Source organism: Pollicipes pollicipes, unplaced genomic scaffold, assembly GCF_011947565.3.
Source record: "Pollicipes pollicipes isolate AB1234 unplaced genomic scaffold, Ppol_2.1 Scaffold_5724;HRSCAF=6776_pilon_pilon_pilon, whole genome shotgun sequence".
NCBI lineage: Eukaryota > Metazoa > Arthropoda > Thecostraca > Pollicipedomorpha > Pollicipedidae > Pollicipes > Pollicipes pollicipes.
This window is the reverse complement of record NW_023596746.1, coordinates 50,619,017-50,644,227: the sequence shown is the minus strand read 5'-3', so window position 1 is coordinate 50,644,227 and position 25,211 is coordinate 50,619,017. Positions and strand designations below refer to the sequence as shown.

Here is a 25,211-nt window from a genome sequence, read left to right as displayed (position 1 = left end):
AAACATATGAATTCCGGGATCGACACCATTGCCAGGCTGGGAATCCTGGTACACCGATCCCGGAAATGACATCCATAGTATATGCGTTGCCGGCTATAACCTATGGCTGTAAGCTGGTGGACCTGCTACAGCGCAGGTAACACATTCTAACACGTGAACTATTTTTTAAAAATAATCATTGTATTTTCTTTTAATTAGTCCACCGGAGTCAGCGCAGGCGCCAGACAGTTTTTTAGTGCCTAGCAGCACCAGCTGATCGTGAAACTGCGTCGACGGCACAATTTCGCGGCGAAAGCTCAACACGCTCTCGGGTGGGGGGTCAATCTGAGCCCCGAAGGCTCTTCCGCAGTAGTTTCCGAGCGGCGCGACGTAACCGCGCAATTTGTATAGATGTAGACAACTGAGTAGGAGTTGTTTGGTATCAAAAAGTTGAATGTACCTTGTGACGTCACTGGTCCCCGGCAGTTCAAAGTCAAGCCATGTATTTGGTGAAGTCAGTTTGTAGGGAATCATTTGACCTGATGCAACAACGAAGTATTGGACGGAGCCATACATTACTGAAATACTTTCTTAGGCAACACAACAATTGAATGAACAAGTTTCATCGATCCTGGTTCAGGTATAAAGGACAGGCCAATGTCAAAAACAACATATGTTATTACTCTAGATTCGTTGTATGAAGTGGTTTCTACTGCTCATTCCAAATTTATTTACAACATTAACCGCATTATACACCTTCCATGGACTTCTTTATGGTCAGAAAAGATCACTGACCTGAAATGACCCAGGTGAACATTTTGCTCTTAGGAACATACTGCCTAACGTAATCTTTGTCACATCAAGAATTGCAAAAATCAAAGCAGTATGGTATGATTTCGGTCACTATGACCATCACAAGGTCAAACAAGGCCATTGACCTTGAATAAGCATGCGACTTTCTACTTAGGACCTGAAACTTTGGCCCATGTGAGTTCACGTACAGACCAACGTGCTGTGAATTTGGTGCGCTAGCTCTCATAGTTTTTGAAATCTCAAGGGGCTCAAATTGCCTCCCACCCCCTTACCCCCAACCCCTCCCCCCACCCCACCCCACCCAAGCAAAGGGCATCCAACCGACCATCCGGGCGCGTGTTAACGTTCCGCCATGCTCGGCAAAGTCCATCCCTTCCTCTGACGTCACACGACCTTTGCCGTGACCGCTGCCAACGGTCGCAGGCCATCCCAGTTGGAGGCAGATAGCGAGGGCCTAAAGCGGCCCGCTCCTCCTCCCCTCAGCCCGCCCGTGGTTGAGTGAATCGGAACGTGAGGGCTGTAACCAACAACGCTATGGGAGCGTTGTTGGTTACAGTCCTCACACCCTCGACACCTCTGTTACGGTATATCCTAGCCCCAGGATTGAAAGCGGGGACTATGTTATTGCAGTGCAATACTTATTTGGCACATAAATGCAGCATGTGCCATTGGTATTTATAACGCACTCAGCTGCTGAAGCTATTTGGCGTTGCCTTCTTTTCATCCTGGGAGGAAGGGCGGGCGCATTGGGAATCGAACTCCGTAACTCTGGTTGTCCAGGCCCGCAGCTTGACTAATACATTAAGTGTACCCATTTAGTAATGAAGCATTATAGCGTCATCAAACGTCGTATCCTACCGACACCAATGGCAGCCTGAATACATGCCTGAGTAGCGGCCAACAGCCGGCAAACGTGTGTACCTGTACCAACTTGTGCCAGCAGCGTAGTGTGATGCTGGCGTGTTTGGCGTGTACAGCAGTGAAACGCCCAGCGCCGAGCAATGCACCTCATATCAGAAAACGTTCCTGGCAAAGGAAACGTTTCGGCACCACATGCTCAGGCATTGCTCCCATGCCACCGGTGCTAATATAATTCCGGTTGTCAATGTTGCAGTGACGACATATTGTATCTCCAATAGGTGGCCGCCCGTTTGATACTTCCGGCGATGTGGGACACTTGAGGTTGTTTATTCTGACGCTAGATGTCGGGATGGACCAGGGACAGCTGATCGATTCGATCCATATGCGCAACAAATAGTGAATGATTATTCATCCTGAAAAGCTGCGTTTACCCATATCGTCGTTTAGTTAAAGCTGCATCATATGGTGGAATGTAGGTAAACAAAACAATATGCTGGGGATATATCGTGTGTCCCTGGTTCCGCATGCGGATGGGACTAAAAACACCTAGGGCCCCCAAAGTCCCCACCATTTCCGATGTTAAGTGCCATATTATCAGCGTCACGGAGCTGGTGCGTGTTTTTCCTTTGTCACGGCCGTTGAGTTTATTCCGTCTCGAAACTTGCCCCATCCCAGGCAAATACCGGTTAATGCATCAAGGGCGGATCCAAGGGTGGGGACAATTTGGCAGCTTGCTTCGCAGGAAAGTTCGTTTTAAAAATACTCATTGAGGTAAACTGGCCAAAAAAATAAGAAAGATGGTAAAATTACATATGAGATTTGACAACCGGGAGATGCGTTATTGTTATCAGACACGTTTAGGGTTTGCACAAAATGACGGTCTGGGTCTGTCCTTCGCAGTTACGCACTCCGGTTCATGTCCAAATGTTTAGTTACGGTTCCAGAGCCAACTGAGCCTCTTGCGACTTAAGCCACATGAAACGCTTAAAGCAGGCCCTCACATATGTATCAGGTTATGAACTGAGCTAGCCACTTTGCAGATCATATTGCACAAGTTCACAAGCATGCCCTTCTTAGGATCTAAGACCTACTACTTTCTTAGCTTGACACCTGCGAACTTATTCATACTTTTTCGTGCAGACTATTTCAAGGTCGCCCAGGCATGCATGACGCCTCAGAAGCGCCACGCGAATACTGCCACTTCATTGTTCATGTAGTGCTCGAGGTCAATGAAAATATGGTCGTCGAATTATTTGTGCCTCGCGTGCGTCAGCACCACATCTGGCATCAACGGGCTTCCGATGCTCTCAACCGATGTAATTATTGCGTTCAGTGCAAGTTTCGAACACGAACCACGTCTTATCCTACAAAACACAGGAATTTGGAATTAGCACTACTCATGACGGAAGTGAGATTGGGAACCGAACAACTTAGAATAACACCGTAACCGACTATGTTAATGCGAATGCGAAGCATAAAGTCATGCACAAATACGCAAGGAGAGTACCAGGAAGGACCAAAGCACGCGCACGTAACGATATATGAGCTCTGCAAACACGGACAGACTGACAGACCACCAAGTTGAAGTACCACAAGTAAGTCAGCCTCTCCGCAACTATTGCAATTTCGCACGGCCAGCCTGATAGCGTCTCTGACGTCATACAAACGTTCCATGACGCTACCGAACGAGACGTATTGACGAGCATCTTTCCAAATGGTGAAAGTGTGTTATCTAAAACAGTCTTATGTGCTTAAAAGCATGCCAATAGTTACAAGTGAGCTCAGTCCATCGTAGCTGATGCCTGTCTTACTACCTTCAAATATGGAGCATTCCCTTAATCCCTAAGGAGTTATCAGCACGCGTCACAAAGCCAACAAGCCTACACTTAGATTTGTTGCTTTAGGTCATACTATGTTAATGGCTTAAACAGATATACGTAAAGGAACGAGTAATCCAACATCGTGCAATGCAATTTTTCTGTGGGCCTCAAATTCCCTAAAATGTGCTTTGCATTTTCTTACTATATTTTTGTCATGACAGAGGTACTCCTTAAAAGGAATGCTTCACATTTCAAGATATTAAAGCAAGCATCGTATGTGACGAACTAAGATCACTTATAACTTTTGGTACACTTTTTAGTAAAAAGGGCTTCTCCAGAGAACACAACTCTCTGTTTATGAAATATTCTCCCCAATACGGATTGCGATATAATATCTTGCACAGCATCAATTAAAAGCCAGTTAACAGCTGTTACATCTGAAACGTGTGTTCAAGAGCGCCAGATACGAATGACTTTAATTTCATATTTGTTGTTTAGCCCTGGTTGCCGTATAGCCGATGGAACAACAGGATTAAATGGCGTCATTGTGGCGTCATAGATGCCTGGATGACTTTGAAATAGGATATCCGAAATAGTCTGTACATCTTCACGGGCGTATACTTCGGAAATTAGAAGGGCTTAGGTCTTAAGAGGGCCAGAGCTGTGAACTGTACCAAGTGGTCTTTGTGATGGTTATTTCGGTTTAAAACCGCATACCTATGTGGAACACTCTCTTTATCATGCAAATGTAGTTTGGAGGTCGTGATGGCTTAATGATCTAACGCATTTATGCATTTATTTACACTGCATTACATTTATTTGCATGTCATTTTATCACGCAGTTCACGCTTCAGAAGAGTGGTTGTTGATTCTATATTAGCTTTTTTATAAAAAGGGTAGCATCAGAGATCATTTTTGCCGTTAAGTACCATTTCACGTTAAGGGGTCATGGTAGGTCAATGTCTCGATGACGGAATTTAAGGTCAAGGGATTCAGTGTAGTGTTTGTGTTTGAATAATAGCTCAAATGCGAGCGAAATTCGGCAAAATGATTGATATGCTGGCCAGTTGGATGCATCGAAAATAATATACCATCTAATATTATTTTTACTGTAACCTCAGATGCAAAGATGATTCAGTTGTTAAGAATCGAAAGAGCTATTCGACAGCACTTGTTTTTTAAAGAGTTGTAGCCCTGAGACCGTTAACAGACTAGTTTACTTTCAGAAGACTGAGGACTTCGAGCTTCAAAAACTACAGCGAAAAGCTACTGGCGGGATGAAGCATCGGTTTTGCCTGTTGTACAGTATGAACAGGTTTTGACCAGCCTTTAGGTTAAGTGAGATGATAAGCCTGTGTCGTGTTATCAGACGGGTTGCGGACTTAGAGACTTACACGCTAGTTTCGCCATCAGCATTAGTAATCTCGCAAGAACTGTTTCTCTCAGCAGAGATGATGTCAATAAAGCATGCGTCGATAGTTTTTTGAGCTTATTGGTGGCGAATTTTTGCTATCCGGTACTGTTCCATACCCAATGGAACGTTGTCATATAAAAACTATGCTCGAGTTAAATATATAGTAATTGATAAACGAAACACTGCAATGTCCTTTGATATCCCACATGACAGACGCTAGGGAAAGCTAATCTTTCTACTTGATGCTATATTTGCCCATTGCAACAGTGAAAATGGGTTTGCAAAGCGAAGATTTACTACAGCCGCATCATTCAATGCATGATACGTTAGAGGCCCACTGTATTATAACCAGGAGGACGTTTTCCATATTCTACCTTTCGCCCTTTGGTTCTCTTCCGATGCAACTGCAAAAATAGTTGCCGTGGTGAACACTAGCATTCCATTAACGCAGCATTTGCGTGTGGGGTTCATGGAGCGTGTGCTCATGCGTTCACGAGGCATACGGTTATTACATCCCTATTCAACCGAAAATGCCTAGTTGCATGAAGCCAATTTCTTCAGTGGCATGCGCCTTGCCGACAAAAGAGTCGCCCATTGCCCGAGGCCGAGCAAATAGCACCGGCAGAAAGGGAAGTCCATACGCCCTGCAATACCGCAATGGAATAGCACTCGTGTCGCGACGACAAAACAAAATGATTCGCGTAAAGTGCGGTAGGTAGCCAGTGCGCGCAGAACCTTTTGGCAGGCAAAGGGGTTTCAACAACAGAAGGGGACGAATGCAGCTGCTCACCAAAACTCTGGATAGCTCAGTGCCGACCAATGACATTAAATAGTGAAACTGGTCCAGACTGCTTTCTGCTGCTCAATTGCAAGCTTTTTGGAGGTCTGTTGGCCCAGGGCATCCGTGACCTGTAGAAACAAGTCGCCAAATGAGCATTAATGAGCACATGTTTGCCAAAGCTTGTGGGTTCAATGGATCGCCATGATTGAGTGCTGGCTGAAATCAGCACTCTGTGAATGGACCACGTGGGGTGGAGGAGGAGATGGCAAGGCTCGATGTAAGCGTGATTTACACATTCTACAGTGGAGGAAGGGATGGCAAGGCTCCATGTAAGCGTGATTTACACATCCTACAGTGGAGGAGGAGATGACAAGGCTCGATGTAAGCGTGATTTACACTTCCTACAGTGGAGGAGGGGATGGCAAGGCTCGATGTGAGTGTGATTTACACATCCTGCAGTGGAGGAAGGGATGGAAAGGTTCGATGGAAGCGTGATTTACACATTCTGCAGTGGGGGAGGAGGTGGCAAGGCTCGATGTAAGCGTGATTTATATTTGGAATCGCGAGAATTTCTGATTGGGCGTGAAATAATCTCAAATTTTGTCCTTACCCAGCTCATGGCCGAGGCTCACTTCGGCACCAGTCTTTGAGATGGTGAAATGTCGAGTCAAGACCAGCCATGTTACACGGCGCGTTTGCGAGCGCGCACATGCCCCCACGCATCACCACGGCAGCCGGTCTGGTGGTGTGCCAGCGCACGTGCCCCACGCATCACCACGGCAGCCAGTCTGGTGGTGTGCCAGCGCACGTGCCCCACGCATCACCACGGCAGCCGGTCTGGTGGTGTGCCAGCGCACGTGCCCCACGCATCACCACGGCAGCCGGTCTGGTGGTGTGCCAGTGCACGTGCCCCACGCATCACCACGGCAGCCGGTCTGGTGGTGTGCCAGTGCACGTGCCCCACGCATCACCACGGCAGCCGGTCTGGTGGTGTGCCAGCGCACGTGCCCTACGCATCACCACGGCAGCCGGTGTGCTGGTCTGCCAACACACGTCCACCAGCAGGCTATCCCAGAACCGGTCGCCGGCCGGGTAGCGGTCGTGGTGAGACGAGGCTGGTATCGGCGGCAGTGCTGCTCTGTCCATTTTATAAGCTGCCTGCTTGTTCATTTGTACGGCCCGTTGGCGTCACTTCCGTGGGGCATCCGCCGAAATTTACGGTCGGTTTCGTTTCTCGCTTGAATTGCCTTCTCTTCGCGACCAATCAATCGGAGGCAAGATGGCAGCATTTTTCTATACCCCGTATGATTTACTTCATGCACTACATAATGAATGCATGTATTTTGTGTGGTTTCCTAGTGGAAGACGCTCGTTTCGGCGGCTTTACCATGCCAACGTTTCTTGGCATTCCCTCTCGACCCAACGCCTGTAGTAACTTCCACTGGTAAAGGTCGCGACAGGAAATTCTGGTCGTGAAGGTGTTTCTTCCCACGCAGCGCCATCACGTATAGATCAGTATTAACCTACGAACAAGTTGGTGAGGGGGGGGGGGGGGGGGCGGTGTTCCGCGGGTCCCTTCTGACGCAGCCCTACCTTCAGACCGCTGACGTCACGCAGTCTTTCCTCCAGACCGCTGACGTCATAATGCCCTATCTGCAGACTGCTGACGTCACGCAACTTGCCACAAAATGGCGCTTCTGTAGAGCACGCACGACAAATGAATACCAGCGACTGTGGGGTGTGAACAGCTGCCTTCATACAAGCCATGGCATCCCATGAAAGAACCTCGCTATGCCCGAGACTGTTCGGTCCAAGACTCGTCTAGGCCATTGCACCGGTCGCAGACGTCCTTAGACATGGTCTGCTGCACGGGTGGTAAAACAGACGTCAGTGTCTGTAGAAGCATTGTCCAACCGATGTGCGGAAACAGCGTCTGAGGTATCGGTGTCCAGCCGACGTCCGGGATCAGTGTCTGCCGCTCCACTGTTTAGCGAATGCCCGGAGACAGTCTCTGGGGTATCGGTGTCCAGCTGACGTCCGGGATCAGTGTCTGTCACTCCACTGTTTAACGGATGCCCGGAGACAGCGTCTAAGGTATCGGTGTCCAGCCGACGTCCGGGATCAGTGTCTGTTACTCCACTGTTTAACGGATGCCCGAAGACAGTGTCTGAGGTATTGGTGTCCAGCTGACGTCCGGGATCAGTACCCGCCGCACCACCGTTTGACGGATGCCCGGCGACAGAGCCTGCCGTACCGCATTCTCAAGCACCGTCCGACATCTCTGCTTCGCCGACGGTCAGCTGACATTCAGCGGACGCTGCCGGTGCCGGCTCACGCGGAGACGGCTGGCTGGCGGGCCTGGTCGGGCTCCTAAGACGCTCGATCCAGGGCTTACTGGCAACAAGCCTCGAGAGCGCCGCCGTTTGGGGGCCGCCTCCCCGCCTCCCCCTGGACAGCCGCGCTGGACCGTCGGCGGACGGCGGTCCCCGGAGGGTGGCTCGGCGGCGTCCCTCCAGGACGCGTCACGGCCGTCATGACAGGTCGCGTGACAGATGAAAATGGAGGAGGGCAGAGTGGCCCGAGATTGGGGGCATCTCGGGGGAATGTGGCAGTCCCATGTGCCCGGGGCTTCAAGAAAGCGTCGACAGACTCCCTGTGTCGATGATCGCGACGCAAGAATAGCTGGACATAGCCGGATATGGCTGGATATAGCTGGATATTCCCGGAGGTCGGCACATCATTATTGTTAAGTCTCGCTCCACGTACCCGTGCGGCGCGGTGCGAGTCAAGGGTGTCGTTACAACACTGATCGAAGGATAACACATAACCCCCCAGACGCTAATCCATATCATTGCATGGCTCCCATGTTGCACTTACATAAGCTCTGGCGTGACAGCCAAAACATATGGTGCTTTACCGATGGTAACGCGTCCTTCCAATTCCGTTGCAAATCGAAGTATGCATACCCCGACCAAACGGGTATGATGGCGTGACTTATCCATCCGCACGCATATCGCGATATCACCCACATTGGCATGTTCAGGACGAGGTAACTTTTGCTTTTTTGACATGTATATTCTGTTCCCAGTCATACGTAAATCGTAGTCGCACTTCTGAGTCCCATGCGCATAGTGAAGTCAGCTTTCAAGCACGTGCGCACGACGGCATCATCCCCTAGCCGCACGCCCAGCACGGCGTGTCTCCATCACATCTCCACGCTTTACCCCTTACATCACCTTTACCAAATATCTAACCTTTCCCCATCTCCTCCCCACTCTAACCTCTCCCTGTGTCTCCCGAGTATGACCGGCCTGACGTCACTCAGCCGGGGCCGTGTGACCGCTGCCGTGACCGGGCGGCGCTCAGGTGCGCCGGGCCCGACCCGGCCGGGCGCCGCTGCGTGCCGGCCCCGGCCCCGGTACGGCTGTCGTGTGGCGCGGCCGTGCCGGCCGATCGGCGTGGCGTGTCGCCTCACCGGGCCGATGTCATTACTTGCCGGCGGGCGGCCGCAGGGGCCCCGACGGCTGCCCCTGCCGCTGCCGCCGCCGCCGCCGCCGCCGGACCCGGTGGCCAGACCCGGTGTACGGACGGGCGGTGGGAGCTCCGGTGGACGGGTGGTGGTGAGACGAGACCAGGGCGCGGGTGTGGGCATCAGAGACTGTAAGCGTAAGTGCGGGCGTGGGCATGAAACACGAATTTGGCCTGGGTTTCGTGACTATCTTGACTCTACGGAGGGATTGGTAATGTAGGTCGAGGCATGATTAGCTGGAGTTCTGTCACGGAGATCAATCGATCAATGCTGGCACGAGAATGCAGCTTGGAGGATTAGCATTGGGTTTACTAGAAAGTCGCTTGGAGTTTTAAAAGCCGACTAGATTTATGGTATATTGAGGGTTGTGGTGGATTCTCTTGACTCATCTGGTATTTCCATTGTTGTCAGAAGCTCGCTCTCTAGATCACAACCATCATGCAGAGCACGGATTCAACACTGGCTTTACAGCAGGTGCTGACGATAGGCGGAATACACGAAAGTTGTACGGACAGCTGTGTCAGTGCTTCAGGCTCAAGCATTACTGTTGGATAAAAAACTGGCAATATTCCGTTCTTCGGCATCTGTTAGGATCCCAAAGCCTATTATAATAGCAATTTTCTGCCCGTGCTGCAAAGATATGGAACCAAACTGAGCATTGCTGCTAAGTTTGAGACATGGCACACGTTACAGCGCTTCCTCCCATTTCATATGGGATTTCTCTGCTATGCAGCAGTTGTGTCTTTGCGTAGCAAATTATCTTCAGAGTCTTGGGTTTACCGTGGGTTCTTTGTGAGTAAAGTATTATTTAGAGGCATTCGCAATTATAGCGCGTTGTAGCATGCGGCATCACAGCGCCTTAAAGCCGATAAAAATCCAATGCAAGGATAGCAGTATTTTTGTTGCTCAACCTTTGATGGTGTTTGAAGGTTGCCTTATAGGATAGCTGTTTTCTCCCGTTCTAAAGATATACATTTAGGGGGTTAGCATTGGGTTTACTAGGAAGTTGCTTGGAGTTTTAAAAGTAGACTAGATTTATGGTACATTGAGAGTTGTGGTTGATTCTCTCGATTCATGTGGTATTTCCACTGTTGTCAGCAGCATGCTGATGAATAAGTGAATCCGATTTTTGGGCGACATCAGTTAATCATCAGCATTCAAACATACTCTAACTGTTTGTGCTATAAGCTGATAGGGATCCATTTTTCAATTTTGAGGACATTCCGACAAACACAACCCATAAATTTCGAAACGCCTTGCAAAGGCTGTCCTTTTAAAGACAGTAAAGGGGCTTACAGTTTACAGGTCACATAAGGGGCCCTGGCCAACCACTTTTTACTTAAGGAAAAAATGATTGGGCAGAGTTGTCAGCGAGAGGAATCCGTCGGAATATGTAAATGTACTATCTGTTCTGAGCTTTGACCCCTCCCTCGCCCCAAAACACGTAACCAGTTGAACTAGAGTATAAAGAAAACAAGCTTTTCTCGTGACTGCCTCTTACGTAAGAAGCGTTTTGTCCCCTTTTAAAAACATTATCGGAGCCCGTGGCACCAGCTGAATCATGAACGGACTCCCGCCATCTCTTTTCGTCGTCAGATTTGTATCCCATCGTATCATTTAGTTTACTTCTTTAAAGTCGATGCTATTTTATTATTGCACCCACAAACGTTGATGCTCCCGTCATAGTAGCAAACGGATCGGGTTGATCCTTTGGATCGTATCTTATTATGTTTTTTGGGGGTTTCTTTGGAAAATTATGGTAAATGTCTAAAGACTACGTTTAAACAAGTAAATCATGTCAGTTGAGGTTTGTATGTCTCGGGAATGTTGACCATGGACTTGAGAAATTAGCTTCGAAGGCTTTCAGGCTTTTTCAGTGAATCGACACCTTGTGTCTTTCAGGCTTTTTCAGTGAATCGACACCTTGTGTAATTGTTGTAATTGACATAATACATAACATTATAACATAACATTATAATATACATAGCATAATACATAACATTGACATAATTGACATAATACACCACATTGTTTAATAACGAATGGTGAAGAATACAGGGACAGTGTCTTTCCATATGGCTATGGGGCTTCCTCGAATCGCTTCCGGAGGGTTGAGGTCTTCGGAGCAAAAACCCTCTTTGCATCCTCAGGGCTTATCAATTACATCACCAGACCTAAGGCATGCCTCGTGCTAAAAAACTTGTTTTCGACCTTTCATGGTTTCACGCGCGCGATCGACAGCTTCAGTGTCTGTTTTACCATATTTTCATGCGATTAATTCTGTTTTTTTTTTTTGGTTTCGCCGTCAGTTTGAACTCTCACTCCGAGATATCGTAATCTACCGGGGGATTTGGTCCGCTAAGGCTTAAACGGACCTCAGAGCATAAATTATCTTGCGACACGGGCAATTTCCGAACATTTTATCAATGGTGAACTCAGGAGTTGATAAGTGGAGTGGATAAGTGGGTTAAAAACACGTTTTGTAATGTTGCGTCAATGTTTACTGCACCTGACGACACCTTACATCAGGCGCTGGATACAAACACTCATATAGAGTATTTGTACGAGGCATATGAGTCGTTTTCGCGTCAATGGCGGACGCAAGAACACACAGCTACGAGGGTAAGTTTCGCCTCCGGTCGATGCCATCAAATTGCGAGTGCTCCGCTTGCATTGCCTTGTAATGACTAAAAATGCTAGACGCTGTCAAAAATGAACGTTTTCTTTAAAACGAAAACGGCTTCGAAGCGTCAGTATTGGAATAAAGGGATGGAGGTATTAAGGAAAGTGATGCGCTCAGAAAGTGGGGTAAAGGCGTTAGTTCACCGGGTTTATTATGTCAATGCCATCAAGGCTACGACGGTTGGTCCACAACTCTAGAAAGATATTGTGAATGCGTCGGTCATTTAGGTCTGCCGTTGGCGAATGTTGGAATGCTAAATGAAAAGGACAATTTGATTGTCAATCGAGTTGATTAAGGACTCCCGTCGAAGCACTTTGCACCGGTGTACACAGATCAGTCATCAGAACAAACTGCACGGCGTTGCCTGCGCCCGCTGTTGATCCTGTATGGTGCCCCGGTTACCTTTGGTCAGGCATACACAACACACTGATGCGCTGATGCACAGGCCACTGTGCTAGACAGCATGACGACCTTAACATTTGGCACCAAGATATTCACCGCCCATCCATGCTGTCTGACAACCCGTGCTCATATCCATGTACGTCCCTGAGCCTCAACATAATCATTATCAGTATGCATAATGCTAGTAGCCAGAGCGTGAGCAACGGACAACCAAAGTGATCTTGATATAAATCCACGCTGTGGCTCTTCCAATAGGGTAGTCTGGTGTCGTCCCAGCACATCTGGTTTTGCTGTTTTGGCGTAAGAAATGTGTTACCCACACGCGTGTCTTAATTCGAAGTTTTAGACGGCCTCTTATAGTTCGATTATGATGCATCGGGACTCAAGTTAAGTCGTCGGGGCTCAACATGACTTATGCATGGCATTTGTACAAATCTGAAGAATTCCGAAGGATTTTTTCATGATCTATATCAAACTAGATACGACTTTACTGCAAAGTACACAGCTCACAAATGCTTATGCCCTGATTCACAGGGATGTGATGGCAATTTTCCAAAAATTTGAGAGGCGGAGATATCTGAAATTTGTGCAGATCCCCACGCGATAACAGATATGTTTTCCTTCCCCAAATTGCAAAGTCATTCATATGCTTCTGGTCTGAGGCACTGCCAGATGCAGAGCCAGGCGTCAGAATATAAGGTAAGTGATGGACATTAATGTTTGGGCTCCAACGCCTGCCTAAATAAATGTCTCACACACCTACTCACCCCTCCTACGATTCTTAACTGTCTTCATTCACCCATGATTTCAAATATCTTGCATTGATGCCTTTGGACCACCTTTTTTAACCAACTTAACACGCGCTGGGGGGGGGGGGGGGGTCAAATTGACGCACCTCGAAGGTTTTTCCGGAACGGTTTCTGAACGGCGCATCGAAGCCGCGCCAAATTTTACATTGCTGTAGACAGTTGAATAGCAAATCGTCTGGCATAAAATATTTAGATGTACCTAGCAAGGTCACTGACCTATGGCAAGTCAAAGTCACGCCATGGTTTCAGCGAAGGCAATGTCTTGGGAATCTTTTAACCTGATCTAACAACTGAGTGTTAGACAAGGCCATACATCTCTGAGATACTTTCTTAGGCAGCACAACAATGATAAAGCAAATTACATTGACCTAGGGTCGGGCACGAAGGTCAAACCGAGGTCAAAACTAACCTGTTTTATTACTCTATGACTTGCTGTATGGGGTAATTTCTGGTCCTCACTTCGAATTTATTGATAACAGGAACCACATTATACACCTTCCATGGTCTTTTTTAACGTCAGAATAGGTCACCGACCTAAAATGACCCAGGGCAACATTTTGTATATAGGAACATACTGGCTAGCGTAATCTGTGTCGCATATTCAAATGTAAAACTTAAAGCAGACCTGTATGATTTTTGTCACCATGACCTTCAAAAGGACAAACAAGGTCACGGACCTTAAATTAGCATGGGATCTTTTGCTTATAACAGTTATCTAGGTTATAGGGCCTCTTTGAGACAAACCCGCCATTGGGCCTTGTTCGATCTAATTTGACCCAGAAGTCATGATCTGAGAACCTCAAACTTTGATCTAAATGAGCTTTCGTAAGGGGTCAACACATCCTGTGAATTTAGTGCTTCTAGCTCTCTTAGTTCTTGAGATCTCAGGGTGTCAAATTTTCCTCCACCCTAGCAAAGGGTGCCCGACCGGCCGTCCGGGCGCGCGTTAAATGGACAACGCATAGAATTTGTGCGCTTCCTTTGGATGAAGCAATGCAACATTTGCCCAATCTCTTCATCTGGTGAGTGCGGCAGTCGACACTGAAGGTTATTTAATTTTAGGTCGCGTTTAAAAGTTAACCCAGATCACCAGAACGAGCTTGAGAATTTCCTCGTGAAAATCGGTCCAATAAATTTCAAGATCGGCCCAAGCACGCAATTCGATGAAAGTTCAGTGTATGAAGTCACTAGGTACATCATGCCATAGCGCGTTTCCTCTCTTGAAAATTAGCAAGGCAAGAGGTAGTGAAATCGATTTAGACAGGTTTCCATGTGACACCGAAGTGAAATAACCCTGTCCTTATATTATGTCTTAACGAGAGCAGGCTAAATTATCTCGTACACTACTAATGTCTCTGAAAATGAGCTCCACACATGGTAGCACATCGAACCAAAGGCTTTTGCCACTTTGAAATGTTTTATTGGATGACATTTTGTATGGGAATTGTATGCCTTGAACAATAGATGCAATGCAGGTGAGGGTATGCCTCTGGTGCAATCGCGAATTTTAAAAACACCCTTTTAACGACACCACCGCATTAGAGCACAGGTCTGTCAATTAATGCCGATGGAAAGTATGCCACTGGGTGTGACAGCAGTACCGTCACATTTGGAGCTAGTCGCTATTCTTGTATTCAATAGAAAACGGAACTTTAAAATAAGGAACCGGAACTGCGTTGAGCCGTATATCTTATTCATAATTATTCCGCCCATCTGCTGTGAAGCAGCATCGTCAATACAGTTTCATGAGTGTGGAACACACGCTGTGGGTCCATGGAATGATTAAAGGACACGGCGCGGCATCTTGCTTTCTATATGCCACCCATACCCACCGATCGGCCACTGTCCTCCTCTGGCTGCTGTGATTCGTACTCGGTCCGTTGCCGGAATTCCCAATTACGGCCGGCCTAGTCCACAGCCGCGCTAAAGTTGGACAACTGATGCCCGCAGCCGTGTCCATGTCAGACGGCTTGGGCTCACGGCTGCGTCCATGTCGGGCCGGTGAAGCCCATGGCAATGCCCTCACCGGACGGCCGGTCCATGTCGCTGTCCCTGCTTGGCGGTCGGTCCGTGTCGCCACCGGCCGGTCGGCCCATGTCCCTGTCCCTGGCGTGCGTCTGGTCCGTGTCCCGCGTCGGCCGGCCGGCGCCGGGCTGGACTGGCGGCGCCGGCGCCGCTGGCCGGCGCCCGCGCCGTCCGCCGGCGGCGGGGTTCAATACGGGCCCACCGCCAGTTGAGCGGTCGCCGCCGCCGCGCAGGCAGCCCCCCTCAGCGTCCGCCGCCGCCCCACCGGGCGCGGCCGCTCTGCCGGTGCTGCCGTTCGCGGCCCCCCCCGTCCCGCGGCTCTGCCGGCGCCGGTGCTGGCGCTGAGTGCTGACGCCCGAGCGCCCAGTGCTCCGGACGTGCCGTGAGCTTGCGCCGTGACGTGACGTGGTGGCTGCCGCAGGCGCGTGTCTTGGCGGTGGGAAGGTCGCTCTGTGTTGGTATGCTTGCTGAGCGATTGTGTGATTGGCTTTTTGATTTAGCCGGACGGCGAGGTGTGGCTGAATCAATTCAATGACATTTTCCCAATCCGGATGTATTCATCAATGACTCAACAGAGTGCCGGTCTTGCATTCACAGCAGGTTTTCTTCCAGCTGATTGAGAATAAGTTGCCGACAAAGCGTTTGATTGCTTCTTTGTCGGTTGAAAACGTAGAAGTTCTGCAGGAACTTGGCCGGCTTCAGATGGCTTTGTTGTGGCAACAAAAACTTATAACGTCGCCAGACATCCGTCAGATATTTAACCAAAGCCTTCAGTTGCTACCGGTACATCGCAGCGTTTATGTTTGGCAGCAGCTTGGATTTTAATTCCAAATTAATTTGGCACTAGGTTTGCATACCGGACTTCCTGATAAATTTATAGACCATTGCCTAACACGGTCGTGCAATTGCACTGAGTGAGGGGTCTATGCAATGACTGAGGCAGCCACCACGGCGCGTTTGACCGTGCGAATGCGTCCGCCTCTCAGCGTTGGGATGAAACTTCCGACTCTTCCGCGTTGGCGGCCGGCTGCAAGCGGCCGCGTAGGCGGCTGAAACCAGGGACGCTCAGGTCATCTGGATTCGGCTGGTCCCCGGCGACTGCACAGAGTGCGACCGCGAACAATCGGGCGCGCTTCGGGCCGCCTCTGCGAGTGAAACTGGGACATGTGAGACTTTTCGCAATGGTTGCGTGATCCTGGCAGCGACCCGAGAGGCTCCGGCTGGAGGCGTTGAGCGTGCTGCCGCGGACTGAGCGAAAGAGAGCGACCGGCGACAAGTGCCGCCGCCATGGACCGGCAGGATCGTCTCGGCTCCATCGAGGGCTTCATCGCCGAGTACATGGACAAGCTCGGCACGCGCATCAACATCCTGGAGACGGAGCTCAAGTACGCGTGGCGCGCGCTGGACATGCTGTCGGACGAGTACGTCAAGATGTGGGAGCGGCTGGAGCGGCTGGAGGCGCTGTTGGGCGAGCAGCAGGCCGTGGTCGGCGACCTCATGCTCAGCTACACCGAGCAGGGCGAGGCGGCGCGCCGCATGCTGGAGGCGCCGCCGGCCGTGTCCATGCCGGGCGAGGAGTTTTACCGCAGCCCTGAACGTGGCCTACCGCAGCAACTACCTGGGTCAGATCGCCGAATCGGACCAGGAGGGCTGGCTGGGAGGGCGAGCGTGCCGAACGTTACGGCGACGACGCGGGGCGCGCGCTGGGCGTGGGCGGTGCCTGCTCCTTCCTGGAGACGGCCGACATCGAGGAACTGCACCAGCGGGGCGCCGTCGACCGTGACACGCTCGACAAGTTCCGCGAACTCGACTCGCTGACGCACAAGCTGGCGCAGGACAGCTCCAGTCTGCGCCAGCTGCGCGACTCCCTCATGAGCTCGCCGCGATCATCGCCCAAGAAGGCCAAGAAGGCGGCCAAGCACGGTGACGGACGTGGCGCGCGCGGCGACGAGCGGCCCGGCCGCGACGCCGAGCCCGAGCTGTACGCCGGCGGCTCACGCAGCCGCCCTCCGTCTCGCGTCTCCACCGACGGCAGCCTCACAGATCCGGAGGTGGCCGGCTACCTGGGCGGCGGCGGTCGGCGCGGCCACGAACGGCACGCGCCGTATACGACGTCCGGCGAGGAGACGGCCGGCGAGCGTCGCACGCCGTCGCCGGCTCGTCACGTTAGCGGCGCCTTCGGCGGCGGCCGCGTCAGCCTGCGCACCTCCAGCCCGCACTCAGCCCGGCCGCCGGCGCACCGCAGCGCCAAGTACCAGAAGCGCTCGCCCAAGATGTCGCCCACGTTCCGCGAGGAGGACGTGTACCGACCGGGCTGCGCCGCCTCGCCGCCGCGCAAGTCCAGCAACAACGGCACCGGCAAGTCTGACTCGGGCTTCTCCTCACTGAGCGTGACCAGCGACCTCAGCTTCCCGAACCTGTCGCCGCACGCACTGTACGCGGCCAGCGACAGCAAGTTTGACCTGCGGGCCTCGGAGGCCGACCAGGGCCAGATATCGTACTCGTCATCGGCACCGGCCGACCCCTTCTCCCTGGCTGCCTCCAGCGTCTCGGAGCTGCGCGAGCCGCGCCGGGCCATACCGGGATGGCCCGTCGCCGACCCTGAGCCGGGAGAGAGCGGCCTCCGGCGGGCCGACCGGCGGCGGCGGCCGGCGGGGCGGGGCCGGCGCGTCCGCCGCGCCCTACGGCAGCTCGGCACCCGACGTGCGCTCCCTGGCGAACGAGAAGGGCGCGCCCGTGTAACGCGCCGTACCACCACAGCTACAGCTCGCCGTACGAGCGCGCCATTAACGCATACGCCACGTCCGACCTGTCGAAAAACGCCCCGCCCAGTCGCATGAGTGCTGGTATTGATTCAGCGACTGGCCTGCCCCGGCGACAGAAGACGAGCGGCACGTGGCGAGCGGGGCGGCGCCACCGAGCGGGCCGCTCTCACCAGCCAGCCGAGGCGGAGCGGACGGCCCGAGTCGCCCGGCTCGGAGCGGACGCGTCGCGACTGCGAGCTGGATGGCACGGCGCACGTGCGAGCAGAGCGGGTCTGCGACGCGCCGCTCCTGCCGCCGCTCGCCACCAGCCGCCAGTCCAATCCAGACGTGTACCTGCTCGGCCGAGCCGGGGCGAGCCTGGGCGGCTGTCTGCCGGAGGAGGCGGACCTGGAGCCGGCGCTGGCGGCGGCGCGGTCTGGCTCGCCGCCGCCGGCTCGGTCGACGGCGCCAGACCCGGTTGGCGGCGGCCGCCACTCCAACTGTTGCGCGCCTCGGCCGACGACGGCGACACAGCCACCTCTCCGCGAACCCGATGATAAATCGATGAACGCAAACAATGAAAAACGGGGCGGCGATCATTCCTTTATGGGAGAACAACAGGCTTCGAATAGCAATGGGATGCGGTCGGCAGCGCGAGAGCGAGCCGGAGGCAGCGCGTTCAGCCCCCGTTCGGCGCCCCAGGGCTGGCGAAACGACCACGACCCTGGGCGACTACTCGCCACCGTCCGCGCCGGTCCGGAGCAGAAGAGCCCCGTCGCAGCGGTCCGTGAATCGTGAGCAGGAGTACCGGCCGCCAAAGCCCACCGCTCACGGGCAGGAATACCCAAGCGCCACTACCTGTGACTCCAGGGCGAGAGCACGCAATTGTCGCAAGCATCGCCCCGGGGCAGGAGTACTTGCCGCCACGGTCTGCTAATCCAGGGAACGAGCACGTTCTGTCTCAGTCTAGTGCCCAGGGAAAGCGGCACTCGCCTCCCAAATCCACTGCACCAGGACAGGAAAGCTCTCTGCCAGAATATAACGCTACAGAACACGGATACGCACCATCACGCGCGACCATCGCCATCGCCACTCCGGGACAGGAGTACAGGCCGTACGATCCGCAGAGGAGTACCCTGCCGCCATGGTCCAATGCTCCAAAAAGGGAGTACCAACAGCCCGCAGTCCACCGCTCCAGAACAGGACTATCCCCACCGCGATCCCGCGAATCTAGAGCCATGGGGCATCCATCGCCTCAATCCACCCGCTCTGGAACAGGACTTCCCGCTGTCGCAATCGAGCGCCTCCGACCAAGAGTACCTGGGCGCCTCGGAACGCCACCGCAGGGCGCGCTGACGACGCTGAGCGACGTCGTGACGCGCCTTACTACATGGTCGAGCCTAACGCAGCCGGCCGAGCCGCCGCCCACCACGGTCGTCGTGTCGACCGGCGGCTTCGTCAGCATTCCCGGCGGCGACTGCGAGGACAAGCGACGCGCGTCGGCAGCTGAGAACGGACCGCGCCCGCCCGGCGCGGCCCGCCAGCCAGTCCGGCCCCAAGTCCAGGGTCGACTACAACCTCGCTCAATCGTCACCCCCCAAAGGAGCGCAGGAAGAACCTGCGCAGCGCCATGAGCACTGTCTCGCGCTGGCTTCCCGACATGCCAGCAAACTGCGGCAGCGTTCCAACAGCATGCCCGATGAATTCGGCCCTATGGAGCCGGCCGGGGCTGACACGACGCGCGGAAAGAAGAAGGCGTTCATGAAGACCATGTCAGGCATGCTGCATAAGGTCGGCGGCGTGGTGCGCACTCCTCCGACTCGTCCGAGGTGTCGAGCGGTCTGATATCGACGACGAGATGTCGGCGCCGTGATCCCTGCGGCGCGGCGGCAAACCGTCTCCGAGTATGCACCTCCTCGTCCTGAATGCGGCATTCGAGCCGGAAAAAACTATTTCCGACCGTGGGCTCGAACAAAAGGCACGAGCCCGAGCTGAGGGGGACGACAATCGTTTTTCGCCACAGTGGGTACGGCCAAGCGAAGCAGCTCGTCGGATGACGGGGCGGCGGTACCGGGAAAGTCGCGGTTCCGACGCGGAGGCGTCGCCGCCCCACCCGGCCGCGGAGACAGCGGGACGACGCGACACCAGCCAACCCCGACGACAAGCGTGTTCGAGCCGGAGGGGGCGGCCCAGCCGTGGGCAGTGCCGCCTGGCGCCCCACCGGGCGTTGAAGATACCGGCCGTCGCCTCCCACTCACCCGCCACCGGCCGGCGACAGCGGGGCGCCCGCGGCTGGCGGTTCGTCGCGTGAGTTCGCCGTGTCTCGCGCACTGGCCCGCTACCGCCAGCGGCAGAGCTCGCTGTCGGCCGACGAGAGCAGCGTCGACGCCTCCGAGCCGCCCGGCGCCGTCGAGCCGCCCGGCCGGCAAGCATCGCAGCCTCGTCCGAAAGTTGGCGACGGCTCGCCGCCGCCCACACAACAGCGGCGCCGGCGGCGCTGGTCCCGGCGGCGGCGGACGGCCTGGCCGGCGTCGAGAAGGCTGCCGGCGACGGGTCACCGGAAACGGCCCCCGCCGCCGGAAACACCCGAGCGCGCCATCAACGAAATCACGCTGCAGCGGCTGAAGGAGCAGTTCACGTCGCTCTCCAAGGACTTCCTGGCCGCCGGTCCGGGTACGGCGGCCGCGAGCCCGCGCGCTAACCACTCACGCAACGGACTTTCGCCGCGCTCGCCGCGCCGCGACTTCCCGCTCTACTCGATGGGCAGCACCGACCGGCAGGACTCGGTGGACAGCAACTCGGACAAGTCGGCACGCCAGCTGCTTGGTCTGCCCAACCAGCGCACGTTCTCGGAGGACGACGACAACCGCAGCCTGCGCTCGCTCCGCAGCTCGCGCGTCTCTTCGCGCCGCCAGAGCACCGACGACAGCATCGACTCGGACGACGAGTGGTACCGCCACGAGCTCAAGTATCTGGAGGTGCTGGAGCACGAGCAGCGCATGCACCAGGCGCGCGTGGACGAGGCGTACCCGGCCGAGCCCGACCTGGCCGTGCACAGCCAGATGCACGACGTGCTGGCGCAGCTTGTGCAGACCGTGGGCGGAGCGCGAGCGGCGCCGCGCGGCCGAGCAGCGCGCGCGGCGACGAGGAGCAGCGCGCGCGCGACGAGGCGGCACGAGGCGAGGCGCGCCGGCACCTGCAGCGCGGCGGCTGCGTGGACCAGCCAGACCGGCGCGGCGAGTGGAGCGCGCCCAACGGCCAGGGTAGCCAGGAGTCGCGCGACGCGCACCTGCTCTCCGTCGACGCCGAGGACGAGCTGAGCACGAGCGTGCGCTCGGCCGAGTCGGCCTTCTTCTCGGCCGACAGCCGGCACAGCTCGTTCCGGCACAGCGAGTCGCAGGAGACGCCGCTACAGGACGACGAGAGCGCGTTCGGCTCGGGCACGAGCGGCGGGTCGCGAGCTGGCCGAGCCGCGCCGGCCTGGCGCTGTCAGCCCCACCGCCGAGGAGGGAGGAGGAGCACTCGTCGGGCGACACGAGCGGGCCCAGACTCGCCGCGCGCGCACAGTTCGGACGAGGAGGCCGAGGCGCCCACCGTCACCTACCAGATCCCGACCATCGTCACCGAGGAGATGGACGACAGGGCGCCAGGGCAACCGACCGAGTCGAGCTCGGCGCAGGCCGGCGACGGCTCGGCCGACGACAAGCTGCCCACCGCCAAGTGGAAGCTGCTCAAGACGCTCAAGGAGCGCAAGGAGACGATGCAGTCCCAGGAGTCCATCATATCGCCGGAGAAGGTGAGCCGGCGTCCGGCACAGCGGCGGAACTGCGCGGCGGGCAGCACTCTGACTTGGCTGGCCAACGCTGATCGGTACACTCCACTCGGCCCGGTCTAACTCGAGTCCGTGCACTCCACTCGGCCCGGTCTAACTCGAGTCCGTGCACTCCACTCGGCCTGGTCTCACTCGAGTCCGTACACTCCACTCGGCCTGATCTCACTCGAGTCCGTGCACCTCATTTGAGTTCCTCTAAATCGAGACCGAAACGAGCACGCTCTGGGTGCCACGGCGTCGATTGGTCGAAGGCGCTTAATAATTTGTGTGCGGCTCGTGCAGGGGAGCCAGGCGTACCGAAGGCGAGCGGTCAGTGTCGCTGGCGACACGCGAGACCGGTCCCCGCACTCTGTCCGGCTCGGCCGCTCTATCCGGCGCCATCGACTGGTCCGAAATGGCGGCCGCGAGACATGGTGCAGGCCTCCAATCACTCCGCACTTCGTCAGCGCCACTCGCTCGCAACTCAAAACCGCCCCGCCCTCGACCTTGGCGAGTGGCCAGTGCGCCACAATCGTCGATGACCACGCCTCGCCGACGATGCAATGCCGACCCCTCTTGCGCGGCGTTCGCGGCTGATTCCTCTCCGTTTCCGAGGCGTCGGTTGTTTTCGCAATGGGCCGTGGCCGCGCCGGAGTTTGAGGCATCGATTACGTGCGGCCGACCTAGATTGGGGCGTCGGCCGGCGCGCGGTAGCCGTATTTCCCGCTGATCAATACAAGCTCACCTGACGGGGACGGGTCAGGCGGCGCTTTCCGCGACCGCGCCGCCCGCTCGCTGACCGCGGTGGCGGGAAACGCAGGGACGCGGCGGCGGCGGCGGCACACTCGCCGCGAGCGCGGGCCGGAAGGCCGCGGCAGCGACGGCGCCTCGTCGCCCGGGGATAGCTTTCACGTGCCCGGACGCCATCGCTGGACGCTTCCAGTCGCACCCTCGTCCGCTCCAAATCTGCAAGTGTGCACACAACAGGCGGGGGGACCGCGCCCCACGTCAAGGGACGCAGCTCGGGCTCTGCGAGACGATCGAACGCCCCGCGTGCCGGGGGTTGCGCTTGGTTGTAGTTCAGTCACCGCTCTCTCCAGCATGTGTCGTGTTCGTCGTGGAAATGGATGCACCTTGATACTTCAGGCCTCAGGGTAAACTTGATTTCCGGCATTGGGTCGTTGATGAAAGGGCGTTGCAAACATGCGTTATCAAGTGGCAAAAATAATACGAATGGCCTGAAGACTGCGGGCCTGGCTCAGTTGTAGAAACTCTCGTCAGCCCAGAGTGAATCTAGCCGGGGATAAGCTGTTCATTGCAAACCAAAATATGGACGAGTCCCGCGAGCTGCCCCCCACGGCTCCAAACAGCCAGGCCACCTGGCACGAGGTCCGTCAGGTGACCGCGGTCCGACATTGACCCGTCAGCTGGCGCTAGGGTACCGGCCATTCGACCTTGTCCGACGCCCTTCGCTCAGCGGTAGGTGAGACGTGGTGCCGAATGAGAAGAGGAGCTATGTTCAGAATCGCCTCTATACCGCGTCTTTTTCTCTCTCTGTGAATCGAAGGCCCAATGCATTGAATGTTGTCTGTTTTTGTCGTTTACACTGAGTTCATGGTGTGTTAAACACTTTGCCAACGATGCTTTACAGCAAGTAATGCCCATTGTTCCCTACACAATACCCTGATGTAGATGCGCGAACAGGCTCCAACAGGGTCTTGCGCAACGCATCATTTACATGCAGGTCGTTTACTGTGTTGCCGGTAACATTCTGGCGCCTCAGTAATGGACCACACAAGAGGCCACCCTCGCGCTCCACGTCCCCCCCCCCCCCCCCCCTCCTCTGCTGTGTATCCATCACCACACGCGGCTATAGGAAGTCGATAGTGCTCATTACAATCGGCCGAAGGAAATGCCGACTCATTAGAGCCAAGTGTGCGGTTTCCGCCTGGTCAGAGACGGCGGCTGGGCGGGATCCGGACGGGGCCCTGGCTCGACCCCCGCCGGACCCAGATCATCTCCCGGAGGGGGCGGGGCCCGGCGCGCGGGGCGGCCGCCGGTGACCGAGATACCCCGGGGCGCCGCTGAATGCCGGCCGGCAGGTCAATGAACCGTCCACGGATCGGGGCGGGCCAGCTTTTTTGTGTCTGTTCGGCCCTGAGCTCGTTTGGCAGATGCAAATGCACATGTTTAGGAGCGATGTGGCATGGGATAATGGAGAATGGATGCCCCCCGGAGATGCGCCGTTGGAGTCCTAAGGAATTCACGTACTGGCCTAATCCCTAGTCTGTCCTAGTATATGGTAGCTGCATGCAGCCACACAAGCTTCGAGGGTCGTTAGGCTCATTAGCCATGAATGACGATTTCGGATGAAGGAAAAATCCAGGCTGCAAAACTAGGCCAGCTTTTGAGGCCCGTCGTCGCAGGGTGAGTTGCAAAGAATCTATGCGGGAAAATGCAGCAAGTTTAACGATCCTTGGTTTGATTAATTTAGCGTTCATAATCAACGTCAATGTCATAGCGTGCATTCTCGGCGGTATGCCTGAAGTTAGGCCGACAGCTCGCACCATCCATTACAGTGTGGTGGCGAATAGCGTACACATACCGGCGCAGGAGTAGCGACCCCTGCTGACCCAGGACTAGCCACATACGAGTCGCCGTGCACAATCGATAATGGAACGGTTTTCGTTGTGCAGAAGCTTGGTTTGGCCACCATACCCGCGGCTAGCTGTCATGTCAAGCTTACAACAATCTATTTGAACTGAGATGTCTTGCTTTCTTGCCACAAACTGTTATATTTTGTTATCCCTGTCAATGCGCCTCGGCTCGGCAAGATGCGGTATTCGACTTTCCTTTTGGTTACGCAACAATGATACAGTTTGGTTTACGAATGATGACACACCTGCCTATTTTACTTACATACTTTTGTATTTTACTACCTTTTTACTGACAGCACCAATTGTTCAAAAAAGCTATACCTTTTGCGAAGGTGGTCGTCAATACGTACTCGGACGATAAATATATTTGTGTCTTAGTGTGTTGTGTGTGGTCGTAGTGCTGTAGTTACCTTGACAGGAAACAACTTTTAATTATGGTATTCCTCATCTAGGCAGGAAACGCACAGTGTCATTCAAGCCTCTCTTCAAAAAAACACCTTATTCGGAAAAAAATAACGAAAAACATTAAGATAATGACGAACGCATATTTAATCGGCACTGGCCGCTTTGATCATACGCTATATGTGCTTCTCACATCGTTGTTGCTCTGGGGTTTTAGGGATGCGGCAAATGCATAGGTTATCTGCGCCCTCCTCACACCAGAAATCACATTGACTTGGACTTAGTCAGACCCTTCTACGCTTACCCAGTGTTCATGTTCCTGCTTTCATGTGTGCCGCTTGTCTGATTTGTCGGCCCGACTAACGCTGCGTTCTCCTTGCTTTCTGCAGCCGGCGGGAGGTGACCACAGCAGGAATGGGTAAGTAGCACCCACGCCAGCGGCTGACCTTCGCTGCGTCAGCGCCTCACCTCCGCCGATGGT

General features: G+C 54.5%; 1 protein-coding gene across 1 annotated transcript in view; it reads left to right on the top strand.

The window, feature by feature from the left end:
- The window catches only part of LOC119103159 (uncharacterized), a 38,072-nt gene extending 12,877 nt beyond the window's left edge, over positions 1–25,195 (top strand). The window contains exon 2 of the mRNA XM_037226609.1: positions 25,120–25,195. Coding sequence (XP_037082504.1) covers positions 25,120–25,152 — 33 coding nt within the window. The 3' untranslated portion in view covers positions 25,153–25,195. The remainder of the gene's footprint in view (positions 1–25,119) is intronic.
- The last annotated feature ends 16 nt before the right edge of the window (positions 25,196–25,211 follow it).